Below are 22,526 nucleotides of genomic sequence, written 5' to 3' on the forward strand. Positions count from 1 at the left end.
ATACAATGCTTACATACTTTTGACAAATTTTTCTGGTGAAGATTAGAGTTTAGTCCCGGTTGAAATTTTTTATTGAAACATAATTGATAACTATATCATCCTTCCTTACTTTTGTCACTTAATCTAAATTACCCACAAGAAATCGTCGTTAAAAGTTCTCTAATTACTGTAGTGGAACTAGTGGAACTTAAGTATAGAAAATAAATACAGGAATCTTAGTTTATGTATATTCTTAGTACAAGTACTTAACATTACTTATGCATGTGATTGCCGCGCCCTCTGGGGATCACCGCGAAAGTTGAGAAAACGAACGTGGGCGTCACTCCGACTATTTGTCTCACCACTATCGTGCGCACAACCATTATAGTAGAACTCGATTTGTACCTACGACTTCTCGTTTGCTTTTTTTTAATATTATAAATGGGCTTACTCTTGGCCACAGACTAGCCACAAAGGCAAAGACGTGCCTACGATGGAGTGAGCTCGCCCAGAAGATGCCTGTTCACTCTGGAATTTGCTTTGCTGTTTTATACGGTCGTCATGATTTGGCCTGAGTGGACGCTTGTTGCAGAGAGTTCGGCGGGGCGAGTGTCGACTCAGGACACTTGTACGAGCTTCAATTGTTTGACATGCACGCCGCACGCCACGCTGCACGCCCATTCGTATCGTTTTGACACTATTCGGTATTCGTTCTGATCTTTCCGACCGTGGTCGCTGGTCTGGCGTGCACTTCAACGTACAAGCGTGTTACACTAATTACGGTAGTAAAGCGTGTAGAGTCATTCGGGACAAGAGCACGCACTTTATTTTTGATGGCATTTTCAAACTATGGAATTGAGAGCGTTTAAATATAGTACGCGCGAGTGATTATACAAAAAAGCAGAATTTTACTAGATGCATAAATACATACGGGTAGTTTTATTTGCCCGCTCACTAGCGTACAAGCGTTTATCACTTCCATGTTACATTGGTATGCATGTATGTAAACCCTACTCATGGTTTAATAGTTATTTGTTATACAAGGGGGCAAAGTTGTATTTTACCGCCGAGTTTGGAATTGAAAAACGAGCAAGTGAAAGGATTCTATAGTTGAACCACGAGCGAAGCGAGTGGTTCGAGAATAGAATCCTGAACTTGCGTGTTTTTTAACACACGAGAAGTAAAATACATTTGCACCCGAGTGTAACACAAAACTTTTCCCCTCACTATAGCGAGGAAACTACAACGCAAAAAATGCGTTTATCACTGCTTCCAGTATTTCCACAAATACTGGTAAATCATCTTTATTACTAGATTCACCTACTTTTATCAATTTTAAAGCAGTTAATTTGACTTTATCCAAGGTCAAATTACTTTACCCACTAGTGGATAAAATACGTTTTTACCCGCTGGTATTAAAGGACAAAACACGTGTTTCCGAGCTAGTGAGGGGAAAACAAGTTTACACGCGCGTTATATTTAAATATTAAAACCACCACTTACTTTTTCCTACGTTTAATGTGAGCGCGAGCGTGTTGTATGTAAATACTATGTCAGTATTGAGCGTTATAACATTTCTCAGCCATCACGAACGTTTTTTCCTGTTTTGCTGTTTTATTTTTGTTGTACCATTTTCCCTCTCGATAATGTAATAAAGCAGATATTATATTCACGTGTATTAATTAGTACTTGACCTTTGACCGCCCTAGTACCTATTCCCCGGAGTTTGCCGCGAAAGTTAGGAAAACGCGATCGCCGGCGCCGCGGCGGTGTAGTGCGGACGTGCTTACGAAAGTTACGAAGAAAGGAAACCAAGTCACTTGACAGCTTTCCGTACAAATAAGTCCCCCATTTTCCTCTGTGAATATACATTACAGAACCTATTTTTGACGCATGGTAAACGCTTAACCATGTTTGTTGTTTAGTTAATGAAAAAAAAAATGGAAAATTTATTTGACGTTTTAGGCCGTTTTCACATTATCCGATCCGATATCGGATGTCGGAAGAATTTCAATAGAAAATATTCAAGATGGCGCCTGTAATGTATGGGATATCGGTCCGACATCCGATATCGGATCGGATAATGTGAAAACGCACTTATTGAAAAGGTTTCACTGCCGGCTTAGCCCGAAGTGACAATAATTGACCCTACTTGGCAATCATAACGCAACTGGCTCTGTCGTAGCAATTTATAGATTCAGTTGCAAAACATCTGGCCGTCCCTATCACACTTACAAATAGTCATCATTTCATTTTATCATTTATCGCGCGGCCATGCTTGCCTGCCAGGTTACTCTCACCAGGGGCGGCTCACTCCGCGATTCTATCGCCGCGCTACATGCTGGCGGCCGCGAGCTCGCGGCCTAATCAGGGGTGGCGCGCGTTCTCACGGAACGCACGTTCGCACTTTCTATTGTTACTTTACGTCACGAGTTTTTTTTAAGGTTCACATGCGAAGTCCACGTGTGGAATGGATAATAACGCTTAGTTAAATAGACATCATAAATAAAATAGGACAATCTTACACAGATCTACTATTGATTAAGTCCTACGGAAAAGTTCAATAAGGCCTGTGATGTTGGGACTTAAACAAAAATATAAATACTGTATATATACCTAGAAAGTACCCAAGACTGGAATATGATAGTATAACATTTTATCTGAGTATTTATTCGTTTTAATCCATAGGCAACCCTATCGTCCAAAGCTGCGCACGTGCGGCTCGTTTCTTTGTTAGAATTTTGTAGGCATTTAAGAGGCGGCATTTCGTGAACATCAAAGCAGTGGGCCTTCTGTACTTGTACTATTATATATTCTGTGCTCTCACCTACACGCCCCGATACGGCGCAGAAACTCGATATTATATTAAGTACACCGATGCACTTTACTGTCTAGACGGTGTCAGCGTGACGTCACGACGCCTGCTGGACGCACGCACAATGACATTATTTTGCACAAAAGCTACATCGAAGCCATTATGTGGCATACTTCTGAAAGATGTCAAGGTATATCGCGACAGGGGAGACTCTAAGAGGCATAATTATCAGTTAAGTTGTTACCTACGTGTAGTTAGTTACGTCATTACTCTTGTTATCATACGTTATACGTCATTACGTCATATGCTGTGTAAGTGAGTTAAGGCTGCGTTTCCACGACGTTTGAGAATGGGACGCGAAGAATATATTTTATTTATTATGATCCAACAACATATTCTTGTTTTCAAGCAATGTTTAGAAAGGTAGAGACAAATACAACGTGAGTATCAAATGTTCGCGCTACACACTTATTATTACACACTAGATCAAGCATTGCACAATACATATTTTTCCCCTCACTAGCTCGGAAACACGTGTTTTGTCCTTTAATACCAGCGGGTAAATACGCTTTTTATCCACTAGTGGGTAAAGTAATTTGACCTTGAATAAAGGCAAATTAACTGCTTTATAATTGATAAAAGTAGGTGAATCTAGTAATAAAGATGATTTACCACCTGTGGAACTACTGGAAGCAGTGATAAACGCATTTTTTGTAGCACAGTATATAATAGTAGTACAGAAGGCCCACTGCTTTGATGTTCAGTGTATTCCGTGAGAACGCGCGCCACCCCTGAGTAGGCCGCGAACTCGCGGCTGCCAGGATGTACTTGTAGCGCGGCGATAGAATCGCGGAGTGAGCCGCCCCTGGTTGTAGTTTCCTCGCTATAGTGAGGGGAAAAGTTTTGTGTTACACTCGGGTGCAAATGTATTTTACTTCTCGTGTGTTAAAAAACTCGCAAGTTCAGGATTCTATTCTCGAACCACTCGCTTCGCTCGTGGTTCAACTATAGAATCCTTTCACTTGCTCGTTTCTCAATTCCACACTCGGCGTTAAAATACAACTTTGCCCCCTTGTATAACAAATAACTATTATTTATTATGATCCAACAACATATTCTTGTTTTCAAGCAATGTTTAGAAAGGTAGAGACAAATACAACGTGAGTATCAAATGTTCGCGCTACACACTTATTATTACACACTAGATCAAGCATTGCACAATACATATTTATAAGTAATATTTTATTTTTCGGAATGAACAATCAAGGAGCAGAAACCGAAACGTTGATAAAACCCCTTGCGAAAACATGGGGTTCAATCAACATGTATATATACATTCCATTTAAAACGCTTTTTTACATTTAACGTTTTTACGCGGGCTCCAAACCCGGAAAATTAAGTTAACGAGTTTTCGAATCCAAAGCCTTCACTACTAATGACATTTCTAACGTGTTTGGTACTAAACCTCTGAAGGCAACAAAAACTCAATAGGTACAATGAGATTAAAGCAGCCCTGTTGTTTTGTCAATAATCTAGGTGCTCAGTGGAAATTAAAAAAAAAAATGTTTGTGTTTACCATTGAGTAACTATTACTTTAATTACTCAAAGGTGTTTACGACAACAATAATTGGGAACACCTTACACACAGATCAACTTAGCCCCAAACTATAAGCAAAGCTTGTACTATGGGTGTTAAGCGATTATACATACTTTAATAGAATAGAATAGAATATTTGTATATTTGAAATTGTTAAATCAACGAACAACTGTTCAATTTGTGTACCGAATTCATCAATCGAAAGTGATTGCTGTTTTATTTGCATTAACTTACTGTGAATAGCAGTACTTGACTTTTTGGTTAGGAAATTATTTTTTAGGTCCAGAATAAGCGACTCACAGTCTGTGTATGACTGTGACATTCGTAACTTGGCATTTTCAGATAAACGTGTCTTGAGCACGAAATTAATTAATTTTCTTGTACCATCCTGGCAGGGTCGCCATGTACGGATGGCATTAGAGAAACAACAGCTTCGATGAATATATGATTTATTCTGACTGATATTAGGCAAGGTACACGATTATATAGGCAGTGCTTACGTACTACTGACATAGGTAAATACATACTACATCACACATTCACCACAAAAAATGTAATTTACATTAATTTTATTATAGCTAAAACTAATCAAATACATAATTAAATTTGATTTGTGGTGAAGTCTGGTGCCCGAACTAGGATAAACCTGTGTGTCAGGTCACCAGGCAGGCAATTATGGTCGCGCGATAAGTGATAAAATAGCAGGCCGTCCCTATCGCACTATTTGTAAGTGCGATAGGGACGGCCTGATATTTTATCGTCTATCGCGCGACCATGCTTCCCGTGCAGGCCTCACACCCTCGTATATCATAATTTAGTTGGTAATTGCTTGTAAACACAGTGAGACACAATTTAAAACACAATTTAATAGACAAATACATACTTATAGTTGTACATAGAAAACATCCATGACTCAGGAAGATTTATCTATGCTCATCACACAAATAAATGCCCTTACCGGGATTCGAACCCAAGACCGCGGCTTAGCAGGCATGGTCACTACCGACTGAGCCAGCCAATTATACGATACCTTTCATTAAATTGACATGGCAGGCAATCATGGTCGATAAATGAGAAAACATCTGCACGGGAAGCATGGTCGCGATAGACGATAAAATATCAGGCCGTCCCTATCGCACTTAAAAATAGTGCGATAGGGACGGCCTGCTATTTTATCGTCTATCGCGCGACCATGCTTCCCGTGCTGGACGTTCGGGATATCGATCTTACAAATAGTGCGATATAGACGGCCTGATGTCTTGTCGTCAAATAAACCAAATAGGTAAACAAAATCTCGCACGTATATATATACAAATATACGAACCAGTCTTGCTTACCAATTGAGTCTTATCAAGTTCGCAATTCACATAAATGTAACGTTATCGGTTAGTGATATTTTATGCTGCAAATTCTATACTGAATTAATCTACTGAAGTATTCATCAGTGGAATCTATTACGAACGTTTAGTGCTTCCAATTAAGCGAAATTCTCAACTCTCAACTTAATCCTTGACTTGTGACGCACGATTCGCAATGATAAGCCGGTCAGTTGCTCGGGCGACGGTGGAAAGGCCAGCCTGTTCACTCTTGAGAAAAATGCATCAATTTAATGAAGGATTTATATAAACGGGAACCAACCCACATATTTAAAACATTAATTGTAATGTTTAGGTGCATATTATTATTACTTATTAAAAGCTAAAAGTTCGATTTTGAATAATGTAAACCGGTTGGTTGGGTCCAATTTGCAAAAATCTGTCCTATTGACCCGGCATTAGTACTAATATTTATCAATTGAGCTCATCTTACCCGGCAACAAAACACGAAAGAATAACAGGAATTTTAAATACGCTTAACATACACAGACACTACATATTTACATAAAAATAAACTAACTAAACTACTAAATAAACTATATAAAAACTCGTATCGTTCAATTCCTTATTTCTGATATGACACACGAAAATTAGAGACACCCAGGGTACGTAGCCGAATGGCACAAGCGCTCACGAAATGCTCACGAAACGAAACGCTCGCAGATATCTATCTCTATCGCTCGTGCGTATTGGCGCGACAGAGCCAGACTACCCTTCGCGGCGTTTCGTTTTCGTTTCGCGTCGGAGAAATGCCATTCAGCTACGGCACGAGCCATCGACAGACATCTCATCATCGATGACAATTCTAAACCTAAACGCTCGGGTCACCGCCAACTGCACAGGCTGTCCCGCCAACCTTGTAGCCGGGGTCCGTCCCCGCGGGGTCAAGCAGACCCCCCCGCTAATGAAGGTATCTTCAAAGGGGTCCATCCCTGCCCGCGGTGTTTTGAATCTTTAAAAGGGTCGTGGGACGGGTCGGCTGGGACTGAGTGCCCGTAAGCCCTCTCTAGTAATTATTGACAGTGGATAGTTGATGTAATTGTGTGGGCGGGGATTTTTGAACGCATGTTGAGATGTCTCCAAGATTCATTAATCAGATTGTAATAATCATGTTCAGCTTAGTTCCAGAGTTTTACCACATCACATGAAGATATTTATGAGGAAATTCACGGTCAAAGCGGTGCTTTTTGGACATCCACGGTCTAAGAAAAAACAGATAAGAGAGAAGATCAAATTTATATATTGATTAGGTAATTTCGAAGTTTTCTGATATATATCTCCGGTAAGCAAGCGACATATATGTACCTACTTATTTGTTATTCTTAATAACGTTTCAACTATTAAAAACAGCACAGTTATTAACAACAAGCAACTGGAAATCATGTTTTTCATTATTAGGGAATACCGAATCAAGATGGCTACTGGTCAGGTAGCAGTAACGTACCAAACTAGCAAAACCAAATATCCTTGATATCAAGGTAAATAGTTCTGACGTGCAAACTGACCCTCTACCACGGGCTCTAGCATTTTAGAATACATTACTTTGACATTACTCGATAGCGGCACGGAAAATTAAATTCATTGTGTAAAGAAAGTGACCAGCTGACTAACGGTTACTTACCAGAATCAAAAAATAAATACAATCTCGTTTTCGGTACAGATATATTAGGAAGGAAGAAGAACGGACTACACTGTATGCTCAAATTGCTTGATGAGCTACTGTCCTTTGAGTCGTCGGCACCCCGAATCCTCCTTAGAAATAACAACACAACAAAAAGGAGTGTACAAGTTTCTAATGGGTCGGCAACGCGCATGTGACTACCCGTGATTTGCGGTATCCGTTTTCCATCAGGCGGACCGTATGCTTGTTTGCCACCGACGTGGTATAGAAAGAGCTAAAAACTCCGACACGTTCGTCGGCGGCGGCTAGTCGATATCGATATAGTCGATATAGACGATATCGAATACCGCAGTCAAAACTCTTGGTAGAAGGTCGAACACAACTTGTAAGACCGTCCACAAAGGCCGCCTGGGGAACCCCCGGCTTTGACCGCTCGCCGCTGGCGCCCTCTGGCGCTAGTGTCGTTTGATAACTCCTCCAAAGAGGTAAACTTCATGCCGTTTAATTTGATTTGTTGCGGAATTTGAGAAGTTTACGAGAAATGAAATGATGTTAGAAACTATACGTTGACTCTGAAAGTGTAGTTAACTGAGGGTTAATATATTTCTTTTTGGTTGTCCCTAAGGTAATAGACACTAGTTGAAATATTCCAATAGTTTCGTACAGTTAATTTTCAGCTAAATAAACGCCTCACAAATGTACACATGGCTCTACAAAGTACAAAGGATTCTAGGAAACTGAGCAACGGCATATAACGTAGAATGAAATTAGTCATATCTCTGATAAGCTTCCGTAAATAATTTAAAATTATAATTTTATTTCACAGAGTTTCCAATGTCAAACTTAATCCAACTTTTAAACAATGGGCACGTGAACTAACCAAATTATTTAAATGTGAAATATATGCTGAAATTAAGTTAAAATTCGTCGTTGTTGCGTCGGGGGTTAAAAATAAAAAATTCAAAACAGTAGCTAGATAATTGGTATATCGTCACTACTTTAAAAAAAATTGTATCTTCGTCTGTCAATGAAAAGAAAATTGTAGTAAGTATGTATGGAATGCATATAGACTTACTGCGTTTTAACTTTGAGGGACAGCGTGAGATACGAGATTTTTTAAAAGTAGTGACGATATAACACCTACTTGCAACTCAGAATGGTACATATTTATAAGTCACTTCATAGTCACTTACATAAAAATTACATCTTTTTAACACCCTTTCCACCACTTTTAAAAGCAATAAAAAATGAGGTAGTTTAATTAACAAAAAGTATTTAATACAAAGTTTCAAGTTCCCATGTTTCAAATCACACATAGGACATGCAAAACCACATTAAAATCAGATTAAAAGTAGGGCAAGCTACAGATGTCGTAGGCACGGTCGCGTCCGGGTAAGTTATGCCAGTTATCACCGCCAGCGCTCCTTAGTGCCGCTCGACGGAGCCGAAACGGGGAGGCGCAGCCGGTGTCGGCCTCTCAGCCATCATAGCGAATGTATCTACCTATAATGTTACAGTTAATATAAATGTACCTACTGATAGAATATACATATGATGGTTTTGCATGCGATTTTTGTGAAAAAGTGTATCACAAACCAAAGCTTTTACATATAAACTTAAAATGTACTTTTCACCACACCAACTGTTAAAGGCTTACTTTGCTATTCGAAAACAGATAGCAAAATTGCATTTTATCCACAAGAGTGCAAAGTAATTTCATACAAATTTTAACTTGATGCCTTTACCGCATATGGTTCCAAATTTGGAACGTAATGTTATTTTCCTCGTAAATCAATTGAAATGTCATTTGTTTTGCTCAACTTCTACCGGGTAGAAAGTATGCATACTACGGAACATTTTCTGTACTCGTTATGGCTTCTATCTAGTCAGTGGTCCATGAAACGTTTTCATTTCTACCGACGTTCGGCAATTTTTAGTTGCAAGTGCGATCTACAACTTTGATATACGATTTTCGTGATTGTATTCAGTGTAATAAATATATTTTAAGTAGTAATTATTAAAACAATAGATGCCGCATGATTTTATGGTAAAACGCATAAGTATTTATATTTAAATTACTATGTATGATGTCGTTAAAGTATGTTCCTAAAATGGAACACTATGCGTTATAGGTAAAATAGATTAGACTAATGTGGAACTGTATGCATTAGTGGTTTTTTTGTGAGTTTGACAAATATGGAACTTCATGCAGTCAGTGTTTCGCACATATATTATTTTACTTAAAGTATTTTAAAATAAAATAAAAAATTTCCAAAAAAATCTACAATTTAAAATTTACAGTTTAGGTAACGTATTACAAACATTGTAGCCTGACATCGCATAATATATATTGCCACAAATGTAGATGTTATTTTTGCCTAAACAAAGACCGCAATTGTTTCCAGATTTTTCACGTAAAATAATTTATTGACGACAATGTTCTTCATGTAAAAAGTTTATTTTTATATTGTCTTCAAGTGCTTTGGTTTTCTTTTTCACGCGAAATTATTAAAAGTAAAAAACGTTTTTTGAAACTGTATTTTTTTTGTCATCTTCGTTCCCATACATATTACCGCATACTGTTCCAAATTAGACCAGGGACACGGCGTAGCCATTGATGCATATAGTTCCTAATCTGGAACTGGTGGTTTTTTACTAATATTTCTAATTAGGTTGAATTTAGATTTTTTTCATAATTTTTATTTTATTACGTTTATGTTATTTTATCACATATAATTAATTCGTAGAGATTAAAAAATCCATGCGGTAAAGGGTTAAGCTGTCTGGTAGAATTTACCTATAAATGATGATTTTGAATCATAAATATTGAATAGATTGATGAATTTGATTTAGTTTGATGTTTCATAGTCAGTATTTTGTTCGTGTTGGTGTGGTGAAAAATTTTGTGTTTCACTCGGTGGTAAAGTTTGTTAAACCTTCGTGCCTTGAACTCGCTACGCTCGCGGTTCAATATTGGAATCTTTCGCTTGCTCGGGTTTTAAACAACAACTTTGCCTCCTTGTAAAACAAATAACTATTAACTTTAGGTACGTTGTAATATAGGTATTACTAACGAAGTAGGCATTATATTTTAGAGATTACAACGTATGTGGTGTTTTTAAACAAATGTTTGCTATCAATAGGTATCATTACCGGTGCTGTTACACGGGCAATACAATTGTCTACATACCATTGCCGCGTTTGTTCAATACGCACCAACTAACCACGGAGCAAACGCGGCAATGGTATGTAAATTATATTCTAAGGTTAGCTGGAAGAGATCCCTTAAAGGGATAAGCTCGCCTTTGTACATAACCGTTATAATTATTCTCTGTACATGTAATTTGTTCTGTACAATAAAGTGTTTACTACTACTACTACTACTATTAAATTGCTTGGAATTGTGTTACCCGTGTAAGAGCACCGTTACCGTTATAGTCCGTCTTGAGGTAGTTATCGTAAAAACGTTCAAACGAATTATGTAATATATGTATAAGTATAATAAAATTATAACTTTCTTCTCGTCACAGTTTCTTTCTCAAATCACCTGACAGAACGCGGCGGATACCACCTTTTTGAAATGTGTGCTCCAAGATCTACGCATTGAAGCAGCGAGGGCTTTTGCACAGATAACGCCGTCACCGGGCTGTGATGCAATTGTATCTAGATTGTGTAGACGCACAGACCAATACAACGTGGGGTGTTCTGTGTGTAGACGGCACACTTGGGTTATATGGGAACGGACTTTCTCTGCATAAGGGGATCTTAAAAATGACAACTTCCTACTTCCCCTCACATCTGTGAGTTTTTCTCTACAACTTCACACGAAACCTCATCAAAATCAGTACACAAAACATGGCGGATACCACCTTTTTGAAATTTGTGCTCCAAGATCTACGCATTGAAGCAGCGAGGGCTTTCGCACAGATGACGCCGTCACCGGGCCGTGATGCAATTGTATGTAGATTGTGTAGATTGCTCTACGCGGCACACTTGGATTATATGTGAACAGACTTGGCTTTGCACACGGAGATAATTGGGCAATATCTTGATAGTTTGGAGTGGAAATTTGTGGGCATGGATGACCTATCTATTTGGCATTTATAAAGCGTTAGCGATCTTCTATTAGCCTGTTCGGTTTAAGAAGGAGGTTCCTGGGTCGAACTCTGATAGGGGCATGTATTACTGACTGACTAATTGACTATTCTGACTGATTTGTGTAGATAACATTTTTCTTATACTACGTCGGTGACAAACAAGCATATGGTCCGCCTGATCGTAAGCAGTCTCCGTAGCAACATCATAAGTAAGTCCGTCGTAAGCAGCGTCCATAAGGACGCCCGCAACTTCCCGAGGTGATCGTCCTTCAATATTCATTTATTAACTTGACGACCGGTCTGGCTCAGTCGGTAGTGACCCTGCCTGCTAAGCCGCGGTCCTGGGTTCGAATCCCGGTAAGGGCATTTATTTGTGTGATGAGCACAGATATTTGTTCCAGAGTCATGGATGTTTTCTATGTCTATAAGTATGTATTTATCTATTTAAGTATGTATATCGTCGCTTAGCACCCACAGTACTACAAGCTTTGCTTAGTTTGGGGCTAAGTTGATCTGTGTAAGGTGTCCTCAATATTTATTTTATTGTATTTAACATCTATGATTTATTTAATCTTCACTTTAGAGCTATTCCCGTCCAGCACAAGGCCCTTGTGTCGCAGGCGTAGGCGCGCCCAAGGCGGCCTTTGTGTTGTATTGGGCAGGACACGAGGCCGCGTCCGCGCTCTAATTAAAACACCCCCTCCCGCATACCACCCTTCTCGATACTGCACAGAGTACCCGTAATTGAACAGAGACTCATTTATTTTCTGGAATTGTATAGGTACAGGATATCTCAAGACTATGGGGCATGAAGGGAAAGTACTTTAAACTATAAATGTCAAGTTACTAGGTCAAGTGGGGTATCGTTAGAAAGAGCTCAAACTGTCCATGTCAAAACTATTTTTTATAACTTTTTTGTTGTGGAAAAAAATCGTTTTTTGAAGGAAAATGTAAAAAAATACCATTCCCCCCTTTATCTCCGAAGTTTACCAACGAAAATTTATGAATTTTTTACCAAATATTACAGGAAAAATAATATCGTAGTACATGTATCTTGAAAACTTTTTTTTAATTTATAAAAAAACTTTTCAGATTTTCATTTTCAATTTCAACACCCTTGCGGGTGTTTATTGTTCCTGTAATGTTAATTAAATAATAATAAAAGTACCTGCTTTCAAATAGAGGAAAAATTATTAAAATCGGTTCATGCAATAAATAATTATACCATAAAAATCATCTTCTATACTTTAAGCTCGCGCACATTAGTGTACTTAATTTTCCGGTAGATGTCGCTGTAAGTTGAGCGCTCAATTCCTACATCGCGTTTTTCCTGATACATTATAATGGGGTCGGGTCAGGATCAGGAGCGTCCTGACGACAATGTTGTAACGTAAACTATTGAAGTCGAATTGTCTTGATTTTCTTTGGACGTTGTTTAGTAATAAAATTGTATATTAAATATTACTTGTTATGTGGGAAATTGAGTCTTGAGGGAGAGTTATATGTATTAACATTTGATTATTCAACTATTGAAAGTTCGGAACCCTCGGTGGGCGAGTCCGACTCGCACTTGGCCGGTTTTTTTCATATTAGAGGATATTTACTTTTTAACATTTATTGTTCACTTACATTTGTGTTCTCTGATCTCTGATAAAGACTAGCTAAAATGTAGTTTGTTTAATTCAACTTGAACGTGCTGAACACAATTACAACTTAATGCGTAAAAACCTTGATAATTGAAATCGGGCTAAGTATAATAAATAACTTCTTATTTAGTTACTTTTGAGAGATCGAAGAGCCTACGAATTGTGCGTTAGTTACGAAAGGAAAGCACTTAACATGTAGACTATATAATAAACCCTCAGTTGACAAACCCTCTAACTGTTCCGTAATCTGTACGTCGCGGCGACCGCCTGGGGCAATGTAAAAAGAACAGCGACGCACGGCGCGAGTAGATAAGATTGCCCTCGTTAAACGTGCCTACCTACACCTATACCCGAACCCACGTGGAGGGTATACATATGCACGCCTAGCATGTATGAACAGGCGTTTAAATGCTGTAGAGTTGTGGGATTTACCGACGATTATCTAGCGTGCTTGATACATGTACGCTTCATTAGAAGTCCTATAATTGTATTACTAAATTTAGGGTTTTGTATCCGAAAGATATATTCACTGAAAACTAAGTCGCCGCGCCGCTGACAACGCGTGTAGGCGTAGATGGGGATGATAATTAATTAGTTACAGCAAGTGGTTCGAAATGAATTATCTGTAAGACACACACATTCCATTCAAATGTTAATTTAGAGCATTGTCTATATTGTTAGTTATTCTTATTGCCTGAAAAGTGATTAGTCGTACGATAGCAATTTTGATATGCACCTACGTAATTACGTATACTTCCTCACACGTAATGTAATTACGTACCGTAAAAGCTTTGCTGAGGTAATCTCTTCAAAAGCCTATTAGCGTTTTATGTGCATTCCAAAAGTTGGATAACTAAATCTATATTAAGTTAAACCGAATAATTCACATATTTGTGTGGACATGAGCCTCTACCTTTTACCCATACGGCGAAATATCACAACAGACTGGGTTTTTGGCGAAACCTCGGAGGCATCCGAGTGGACTGCCGCAAGGGGCTGATAACGGACAAAGCATCCCTTCTGATAGTGTCCGCGTGTCCGCTGACCCACCTTCGCGAGAGAGGGTTGCTCGTTTTTGGAACATCTCGAAATTTTAAAAGCGATGTTACAAGTACGTTAAAAGAAAAGATGAGAAAGCTTATAAACTGATTTTCATATTTTTAAAATATGTTGTACGATTTGCATACGGTGTAACATGTCTTGTCAAGGAAAAAAAATAGTATACTTTTATGATTTGTACCAAAATGTGAGAAGTGATCATCTTAAAACAAAGGTCGAGTACTGTCCCTAAAAATATTGGTTTAAAATGTGCCGACCCGTTGTGTACATAGGATGCCATACGATCCGCAGGCAAAGCTCCAATATTGATTAGTCAGCTCTCCGGTAGGAAAATATATTGACGCGATACATTTTATCCTTACGCAGCCCGTTAAAAGTGGCGGCCGCGGGCGGGCGTGCGTACGTTAAAGAATGGAATATTCGCAGAGGTTTCGGTTCGGCCCCCGCGAAAACGGATGAGAGTTATTTACGTACCCGACCCTCGAGGTGATGCTTGGAAAAAAGAGTGATCGATACGGCGAGCGGCGACACGCCGGCGGCCCGGAGGGCGCGTCAATTTGGCCTTCGCCTCGTCAGCACTAAATTATCCCGACATCTTTAAATGGAATTTCGCGGGTCGTGCGTCCGAGTCCCTACACGTTCCTCCAAGGGTTCGCGGGGGCCGCCCCTCGCCACCTGGCTCCGGGCATTTACTCCGCGCCTAGTTAAAGGAAACGGGAAATATTCCGACGCTCACGTGCGAGCGTGCGACACGCTAACGGCGCGCCTTATAAGCCCGTAATCCGCGCCTGAGCGACGGCAATGTTTTGTAATCTTCACATCGAATAAAACCTTCAATAACAATTCCTAGCTAAAATAACGTTTTCCAATATTCGAGGACAGAACGAGCAGGACATTCGACCTAGTTATGACCCGAAATACCCTTTACGCGTTTTACCTAATAGACTATTGCTACCTCTAATCTGAAGTTTATAGCAAGCTCGCTATACCGGCTAGCTCATTATGATGTAAGTAATTAAAAGAGCATGCATGCATTAGCGTGAATGTCGCCGACGTAGAAAAAATCACTGAATGCGATTAGAATAAAGCTGGGTTGAAGTTACGCCCTATCTTGGTAAAGTCCGGCCCTCGGGCAACGTCAACGTCGAGGACATGCAACCTCGATCACACCGCGCCCCGGTGATCCGAGCGGCAAACGCTTTGATCAAACATTTGCTTTGGACGGAATTACGCACCGCTGTGGTGTTTTGGACGGCTGGGTCGGGACCGGGATTGCCGATATTCCCTATCAACATCGGCAGTCAACAGCGCGATTAGGCGCTGAATTACGGGCACTCACTGCGACCCGCGTCTGTGAACGAGAATATTCTCGTGTTGTATACTAGATCAGGCGCCGGGGGAATTCGGAAAACAACGCATAAAGTCTCTGTAATGGCCCGGCAGCTTTTGTTTACTCCCCTAAATAAAGCACATCCAATACCTACGCGTCCGGATATGCCATTGGGCTTCGTTCGCATCAATATTCTGTCAATACTTAACCTATTTAAAAGCCAAATCGTATTTACCAATAGGTATCATATCATAGATATCAAATATTTATCATTTATCCGGCATCATTACGATGAAATATTATTTTGTGCTGATTATTTTGCGATTGTAATTGTAAACATCTTATATGCACACACAAAGGGAAAAAAGCTTGAATGGCCTGTATGCAGTGGTACGGGGTTTGCATAGCGTCGTACCCTAGAAGAACCTACGTAATCGTGACGTGTTCCATAATGACGGCGTGCCTAAAGATAATCGTATCACCCGATCTTTAATACAAGGCAATTGCTGCGTCAGCCGTCGCGGGCAGCACGTCGCTATCGCGTCGCCGCCGAATCCAATATCCTCGCGTAATAACAATCGCGACCGTCTATCGTCCCCGCGTAAATTATGTACCACCCGCCCAACCTCGCTTTGCCGTTCACTCAAGTTAAACCAAGCTTTATTCGAAAGCGAGTAGAGACGAGGGGGGACGTAGGTGGTTGGGAATGGACGACGCAGCGTCGGCGTCCCGTTAATGGCACCCGGCCCCTTTAGCTCGGGATGCGCGCAAGTAGCACGCACGGAGATTATAATTAGAGTTTGAGAAAAATACGGTGATTATTTTGCCAGGGCCTGGTGGGTTGCGGTTACGAGGGGATTAAGGGGGTTATGGGGTCCGATTAAAACACTGATGAAAGAAGTATTGGTAACTTAGGGGTAGGTATCGTAAAATTTATAAACAGCAGGGTTAGCACATGATAGACGCGAGAGTTATGTCGCCGCGAGATAGACTACCCGAGTACCCGTCCTTAAATCATTAATACAATTAAAAGAAGACGTGTGATCTATCTCGCGGCGACATACTCTTGCGATAATCATGTGCTAGTCCTGCTGAAACTATAGGGACGTTGACGGACATCGAGGTAGTACTAATGGTTAAATCGAGCTGATGTCATAATGGATACTGAAGGAGGCTGTAAGAATTATATTAAAAAACACAGCCTAATTATTTCTAGGTTTCACAGATTTGTCTCAACAATAATTTTACATGTTTATAAATAAGCACAATCAGCGATAAAACTACTTATTTTAAATTTAGATAATTATTTACCTGTTCCATTCTACGAATCGTACACTTCATAACTTCAGTCTTTACATTCAGGGATGTTATCCAAATCATTTAATTCTTTATTAAACCGTTGACCGTCAATTCACCCGCCGACTTTTTTCTTCAGGCCGTGTAGACACTACCCACGTGTATTTGTTAGTTCGAGGAGTATAGTGTCACAACCAGTGTAGCGGGACCTCGTGATCAGATCTTTACCTACTTCCATCCTAAGCCAAAATGCGCTAAGTATCACAGAAAAGAAATAGCTAACTGATATCTGACAGTTCGATTTTTAAAATCATTAAGATGCGTCATGGAGGAATCAACCTTAATGGTCGATTTGAAAATTTTACACAACAGACTACGACGTCGAAAGAATAATTTGGCAATGGAAAATCAGGTACTTTATAAGAAATACGAGAAATAAATTTAGTGTTCTTCTTCTTCTTCTTCCTTGCTCTTTCCCACTTTAAGTGGGGTCGGCTCTCCTAATTACTGTGCGCCACGACATTCTGTCGAGGGTTGTCGGGTCAGGTAAATTATTGGTTTTAAGGAGCTTGGCCATGCTGGTCCACCATGTTGACGGAGGGCGTCCTCTGCCTCTCTTTTTCTCCGGCAGGTCGAGAGCTCTTTTGACGACATACTCATCATCCCTACGCATCACGTGCCCAAACCACCTTAGACGGTTTTCTGTAAGCTTAGCCACCTTAAAGCTGCCACGAACGTACTCGTTTCGGACTCTGTCTAGACGCGTGACTCCTCCCGACCATCTAAGCATCTTCATCTCCGTCGTGTGAAGTTTCTGCACGTTATCTACGTTCACAGGCCAACATTCCGATCCGTAGAGTAGCGCTGGTCTTACCGCCATCCTGTAGACTTTTCCTTTAGTACGAACCGGCATGTGAGCGTCGCATAGGACTCCGGTCAACGATCGCCACTTTTGCCAACCCACATTTACTCTATGTGCTACATCCTTTTCTATATTCCCATCCTCAGAGATAAGTGATCCCAGATATTTAAACTGCCTCACCTTTGGTACTGGTTTCAAGTCAGAGTAGCAAATAGTGGATGGCTGGCTGTTCTTGCTGAATCTACAATGCAGGTATTCCGTTTTGGATCGACTGACTTTGAGGCCCGATTCTTCCAAAGCATTGACCCAGCGATGTAAGGAGCCTTGCAGTTCACTTGCTGTGTTAGCAATCAGCACTATGTCGTCCGCATACAGGAGATTCATGGGAAGTGGAGCTTGGATTCCTTTCGTGATCAAATCCATCACCAAGTTGAATAGTAGCGGACTAAGTGCAGAGCCTTGGTGCACCCTTACCTCCACGGCAAATGCTTCGCTGAGGCCTGCTGGGCTTTTTATTTTGGTGTGAACTTGGCTATACATGTCCTGTATTAGCTGCACGTAAATCTCCGGCAAAAGTTGCGCTCTGAGCGCTCGCCATACAAGTCTGCGTGGTACACGGTCGAATGCCTTTTCTAGATCTATAAATATAAGATGCAGATCTTCCTTGTTCAGCCGGTATTTTTCAGTGGTAATTCGAACAGCTTGTATGGCGTCGGTAGTGGACCTCGAGGACGTGAAGCCAAATTGATTTGGTGAAATAGTAGAAAGCAGTCGGATGCGATTATTAATAATGTTTTCCCAAATTTTGAAAGTGTGTGACGTTAATTTAATCCCTCTATAGTTGCTACAATCCGTCACATCTCCTTTGTTTTTGAAAAACGGGATTAAATGGCTAAGTCTCCACGAGTTCGGCATCATTTTAGTTTGCAGGATGAGGTTGAAGAGTCTTGTTAGCCATTCCAGCCCTATTGGGCCAAGAGATTTCCAAATCTCTGCCGGGATTTCATCGGGACCGGTGGCTTTATGTTTCTTCGCCTTTTTTACACTGGCCTTGACTTCAATAATGTCGATCTCCTGTATAGGTCCTTGGGTTGGCGGGAGAGGGTCTGTAGGGAGGCTAGGGAATTCTTCATTCATTAGCTCCGTTGTTAGTAATATGTTGTTTTTACTTTTGATAAATTTACTTGTTTTGATATCCTGTGTTGAATTGTATCTCACTTTTGCAATCCTGAATATCTCGCTATCTGAAACTGCTTTTTCGATTTTATTATAGGTTTCATCCCTTACAGTGGCCCGTGCCTGCGCTACGGTTTTCTTCAGTAGAAATAAATTTAGTATCTTTGGTAATTCATTCCCTTGAGGCATCGAGTAGTTAAAACGGCTTGGCATTGAATAGGAAATTGAGTACACAGCCTATTCGATGCACCTATATAAGGGACTATCCACAGTATCCACACACGTCATGAGACGCGGAACGGACGTCAGCGCCGCGCCGCCCGAGTGTAATTTAAAAAACGTCTCCTCAGGGTACGTAGCCGAATGGCACTAACGCTCACGAAACGAAACGCTCGTAGATATCTATCTCTATCGCTCTTGCGTATTGGCGTGACAGAGCCAGACTACCTTTCGCGGCGTTTCGTTTTCGTTTCGCGTCGGAGAAATGCCATTCAGCTACGGGAGCAGTACATTTTGTATAGGAAAGACGTAAGACGCGCCAAGCGACGCGTCGTTTTTTCGTTTCGTCGTTTTTTAAATTACACTCGTGGGGCGCGGTGCTGAGTGTGCTGACATCCGTTCCGCGTCCTATGATATGCGGCGCCTGAGTGTGGGTTGCCACTAACAGTTACGAAATATGTAATAACATAATTAGAAGCTGCTAATTAAAGAAAAATTGTATCGTATGCTTGGTAAACCTCCGACTCGCTTGTCAACAGTTTGCAAGTGGAATGCCTCACTATCCGATGTTGGCACTATATTATTCACATCGCTTAAACTTGTACGCGGACCTTGTTCGTTATTCACGTGGGGTTGCCGGGTGACCCTGTGGGTCCTTTTGACTCAATAGTTGGTAAGTACTCGTAGGTTTTCGGTGCTTGACCGCCCATAATACGGGTTCAGGAATAGGTAATAGGGATTAACTTATACTTATCACTAGGCTCTTGGGATACCTATTGTTTAGTCTGAAAGTTTATTTTAGTTAAGTTTTGCATGGAGAATGTCAAATCGTACTCGTGAATAAGGCCTGTTAGGAAATTTAGAAATCAACGACCGCGGATTATTAATTCAGGATAAATAGGATAATAGATGCATTAATTTTCGCAGCTGCAAAAACATGGAGAAGATCTAACCACTTATATGATAATGTGTATCGCTAGTAAGAAGGAAAAGATAAGAACGCCGTATTTACCTGGTTCAGGAGGTTAAAAAAGTTATTAACTTCAACACGACCGATCTTTTGTGAGAGCTGTAGATTTCTATACAAGCCCATGAAATCACATTGAATAGTTTTTCCTAGAAAGCATATTTCCCACATGGATCGTATACTAATTTACTAATGGCTCCTCCAAAAATATAATTATGGTTATTTTCTTGTTAACAATGGTAAGCGTAGGGGAGCCACGTGCTGCCGCTCTTTATATACAAATATACATATAGTCGCACATAAGTCTACAGTAGCACTGAACCGTACGCAACAAAGCGACACGTCTAGGCAGGGGATCGCCTCGATATCGATATTAATTGATTATTTTGAGTTAAAAACGGATATTTGGTTGGTTAACTTATTAATCATCGCGTTAATAGCGATCGCGATTAGCGCTTTCGAATAAGCACTGCGGCAGGTGTATTAAGTTTTGCCAGTCGCGCTAGTTTGCTCGTCGATAAATTCCGCAGCAGGAAATCGCGAGCAGCGCGGCTCTTGTGACAGTCAGTTGCGACCTGTCGATAGACATATAAAACTTATCGATAGATCATGCACTGGTGTCGTGCATGAGTGTGCCAGAGCCGCTATTACCGCTGCAATATCGACCTGGCACTCCTGGCAGGTATGCATAGTCGCGTGATAAACAATATAAAGCCAGGCCGTCCTTTTCGAACTATATGTGAGTGCGATAGGGATGCACCGATGCGACAAAGTTTATCGAACTAGTGTGCTACGCCCGCCCGAGTGAAAGCTATATGAAACTGTTTCGATAGACCGTAGTGCAGCATTGTTGTGTCGCGTCGCGAGCAGCGCAGCATAACGACCAGTTAAGGTACTCGGTAGCTATATTAAGCTTCATCGATAGTCCCTTGTGCAGCACTGGCGTGTCGCGCGTGAGTGTGCTCGTCGATAAATTCCACCGCGCGTCAATCGCGAGCAGCGCGGTATTAACGGCCCGCGCTGTCAAGGCGCCGCAGTCGAAGGGTTGTCACTATCATCTGAATACGTTAAGGTATTTGAAGAAACTGTAACTGCAGTAAGTAGCTGAAATGTTGACTAGCCCTGCACTCGTTTTCTCTATATGTGAGAAAGGTGTAAGAATATTGGTGCAGTATCTTGCAACTGTACCTACATGTGATCAAGGCTACCGCCTGGCCATTATCCAAGACATCGTCTAATTAAGTGTTTACTGCAGATATGAAAAACGTTTACCTTGTCATACCTTTGGAAAAACGTTTTGTGATTTTGTAAACCTTGAAATAAATCAGAATTTGAAGTCTGATTCGTAAGCTGACTAATACAAAGAATTTCTTATTCCACATCCGTGCCACAATTTTTCAAGTACTGAACAAGTACATATTTTCAAGAACTTATATTTAGCAGACTATTTTAGTGCTTATACCTTTTTTGATATAGGTACCTAGTGAAACTATTACTGATGCCTAGAGGAACGAGGAAAAGTGGTATTTAATATACCTCATAATCATAAATATCGTAGAACCTGGCCACAAAAGGCTCTACGACGTAGAGGTTCTACAATACAAAAAAAAAAAACCAGCTGAATAAACAATCAACTGACGTGACAACCCTGCCTTGACTCTAGGCAGCCTGGATTATATTAGTCCTCGGCCACATGCGAGCCTGGACACTAAGCTTCCCAAAAAGCACTTTAAGTTGGAGATTTAAGGTTCATTACTGCATTGGTTATCGATAAGTAATTTTGAAAAACTCGTGGGTATTACAGTATTTTGTTAGAATTGCAACCGTGTAGCCTATTGTACAAAGGTTAAAAACAAAACTATGCATGTAAGAAAAGTACGAGATGTTGACTGTGAACTTGATTTGAAGTGTGGAATTACTGAATTATGCGCGTCGCGTCCGCGCGCGACTCGAGCCGTCGCAAGAGCACAGGGTGAAACGCTGAGTGGCGTCGCGAGGGACGCGGCTTGATCAGGCGGATAAAATAATTGAACCAATGCACAGTTTACTTATTGAGAGGCTATGTATGCAGGGCTTTCAGGAACAATTGACGGCTTAGACTCATTATAGTCATTATAACTCTGCCAACTCTATTCTGCCAACAAAATGTCCTGCAGTTTGGCAGAAGATTTAATGTTTGCAAAAAACGGTTTTTTGAGAATAAAATTAAGAAAAAAGAGATATTTTTTACATATCTTTCACCTTATAATTTATCAAGTAAACGCTAAAATTGTCTTTATTGACTTTACCCATTGTTAAAGACAAATATTGTTTGCATTTGTAATATAATGTGGGCTAATTACCATGGCCAATTAAATTGCTCGAGTGATTTCATAAAATAAGTCTAAATTTATCAACGCGCCATCAATTTACCTCAGTTTAACCAGTAATAATATTATTGACTACTCGGTGTTTGCGTGTTATGTATATTGATTGGTGAAGTTTTA

At 40.4% G+C, this 22,526-nt stretch overlaps 1 protein-coding gene across 1 annotated transcript in view; it reads right to left on the bottom strand.

Annotated features, from left to right (window-relative positions):
* Window positions 1-8,795: 8,795 nt before the first annotated feature.
* The window catches only part of LOC125232727 (coiled-coil domain-containing protein lobo-like), a 159,199-nt gene continuing 145,468 nt past the window's right edge, over window positions 8,796-22,526 (bottom strand). Inside the window, exon 3 of the mRNA XM_048138486.1 lies at window positions 8,796-8,891. Coding sequence (XP_047994443.1) covers window positions 8,814-8,891 — 78 coding nt within the window. The 3' untranslated portion in view covers window positions 8,796-8,813. The remainder of the gene's footprint in view (window positions 8,892-22,526) is intronic.

This window comes from Leguminivora glycinivorella, chromosome 13 (assembly GCF_023078275.1).
Source record: "Leguminivora glycinivorella isolate SPB_JAAS2020 chromosome 13, LegGlyc_1.1, whole genome shotgun sequence".
Taxonomy (NCBI): domain Eukaryota; kingdom Metazoa; phylum Arthropoda; class Insecta; order Lepidoptera; family Tortricidae; genus Leguminivora; species Leguminivora glycinivorella.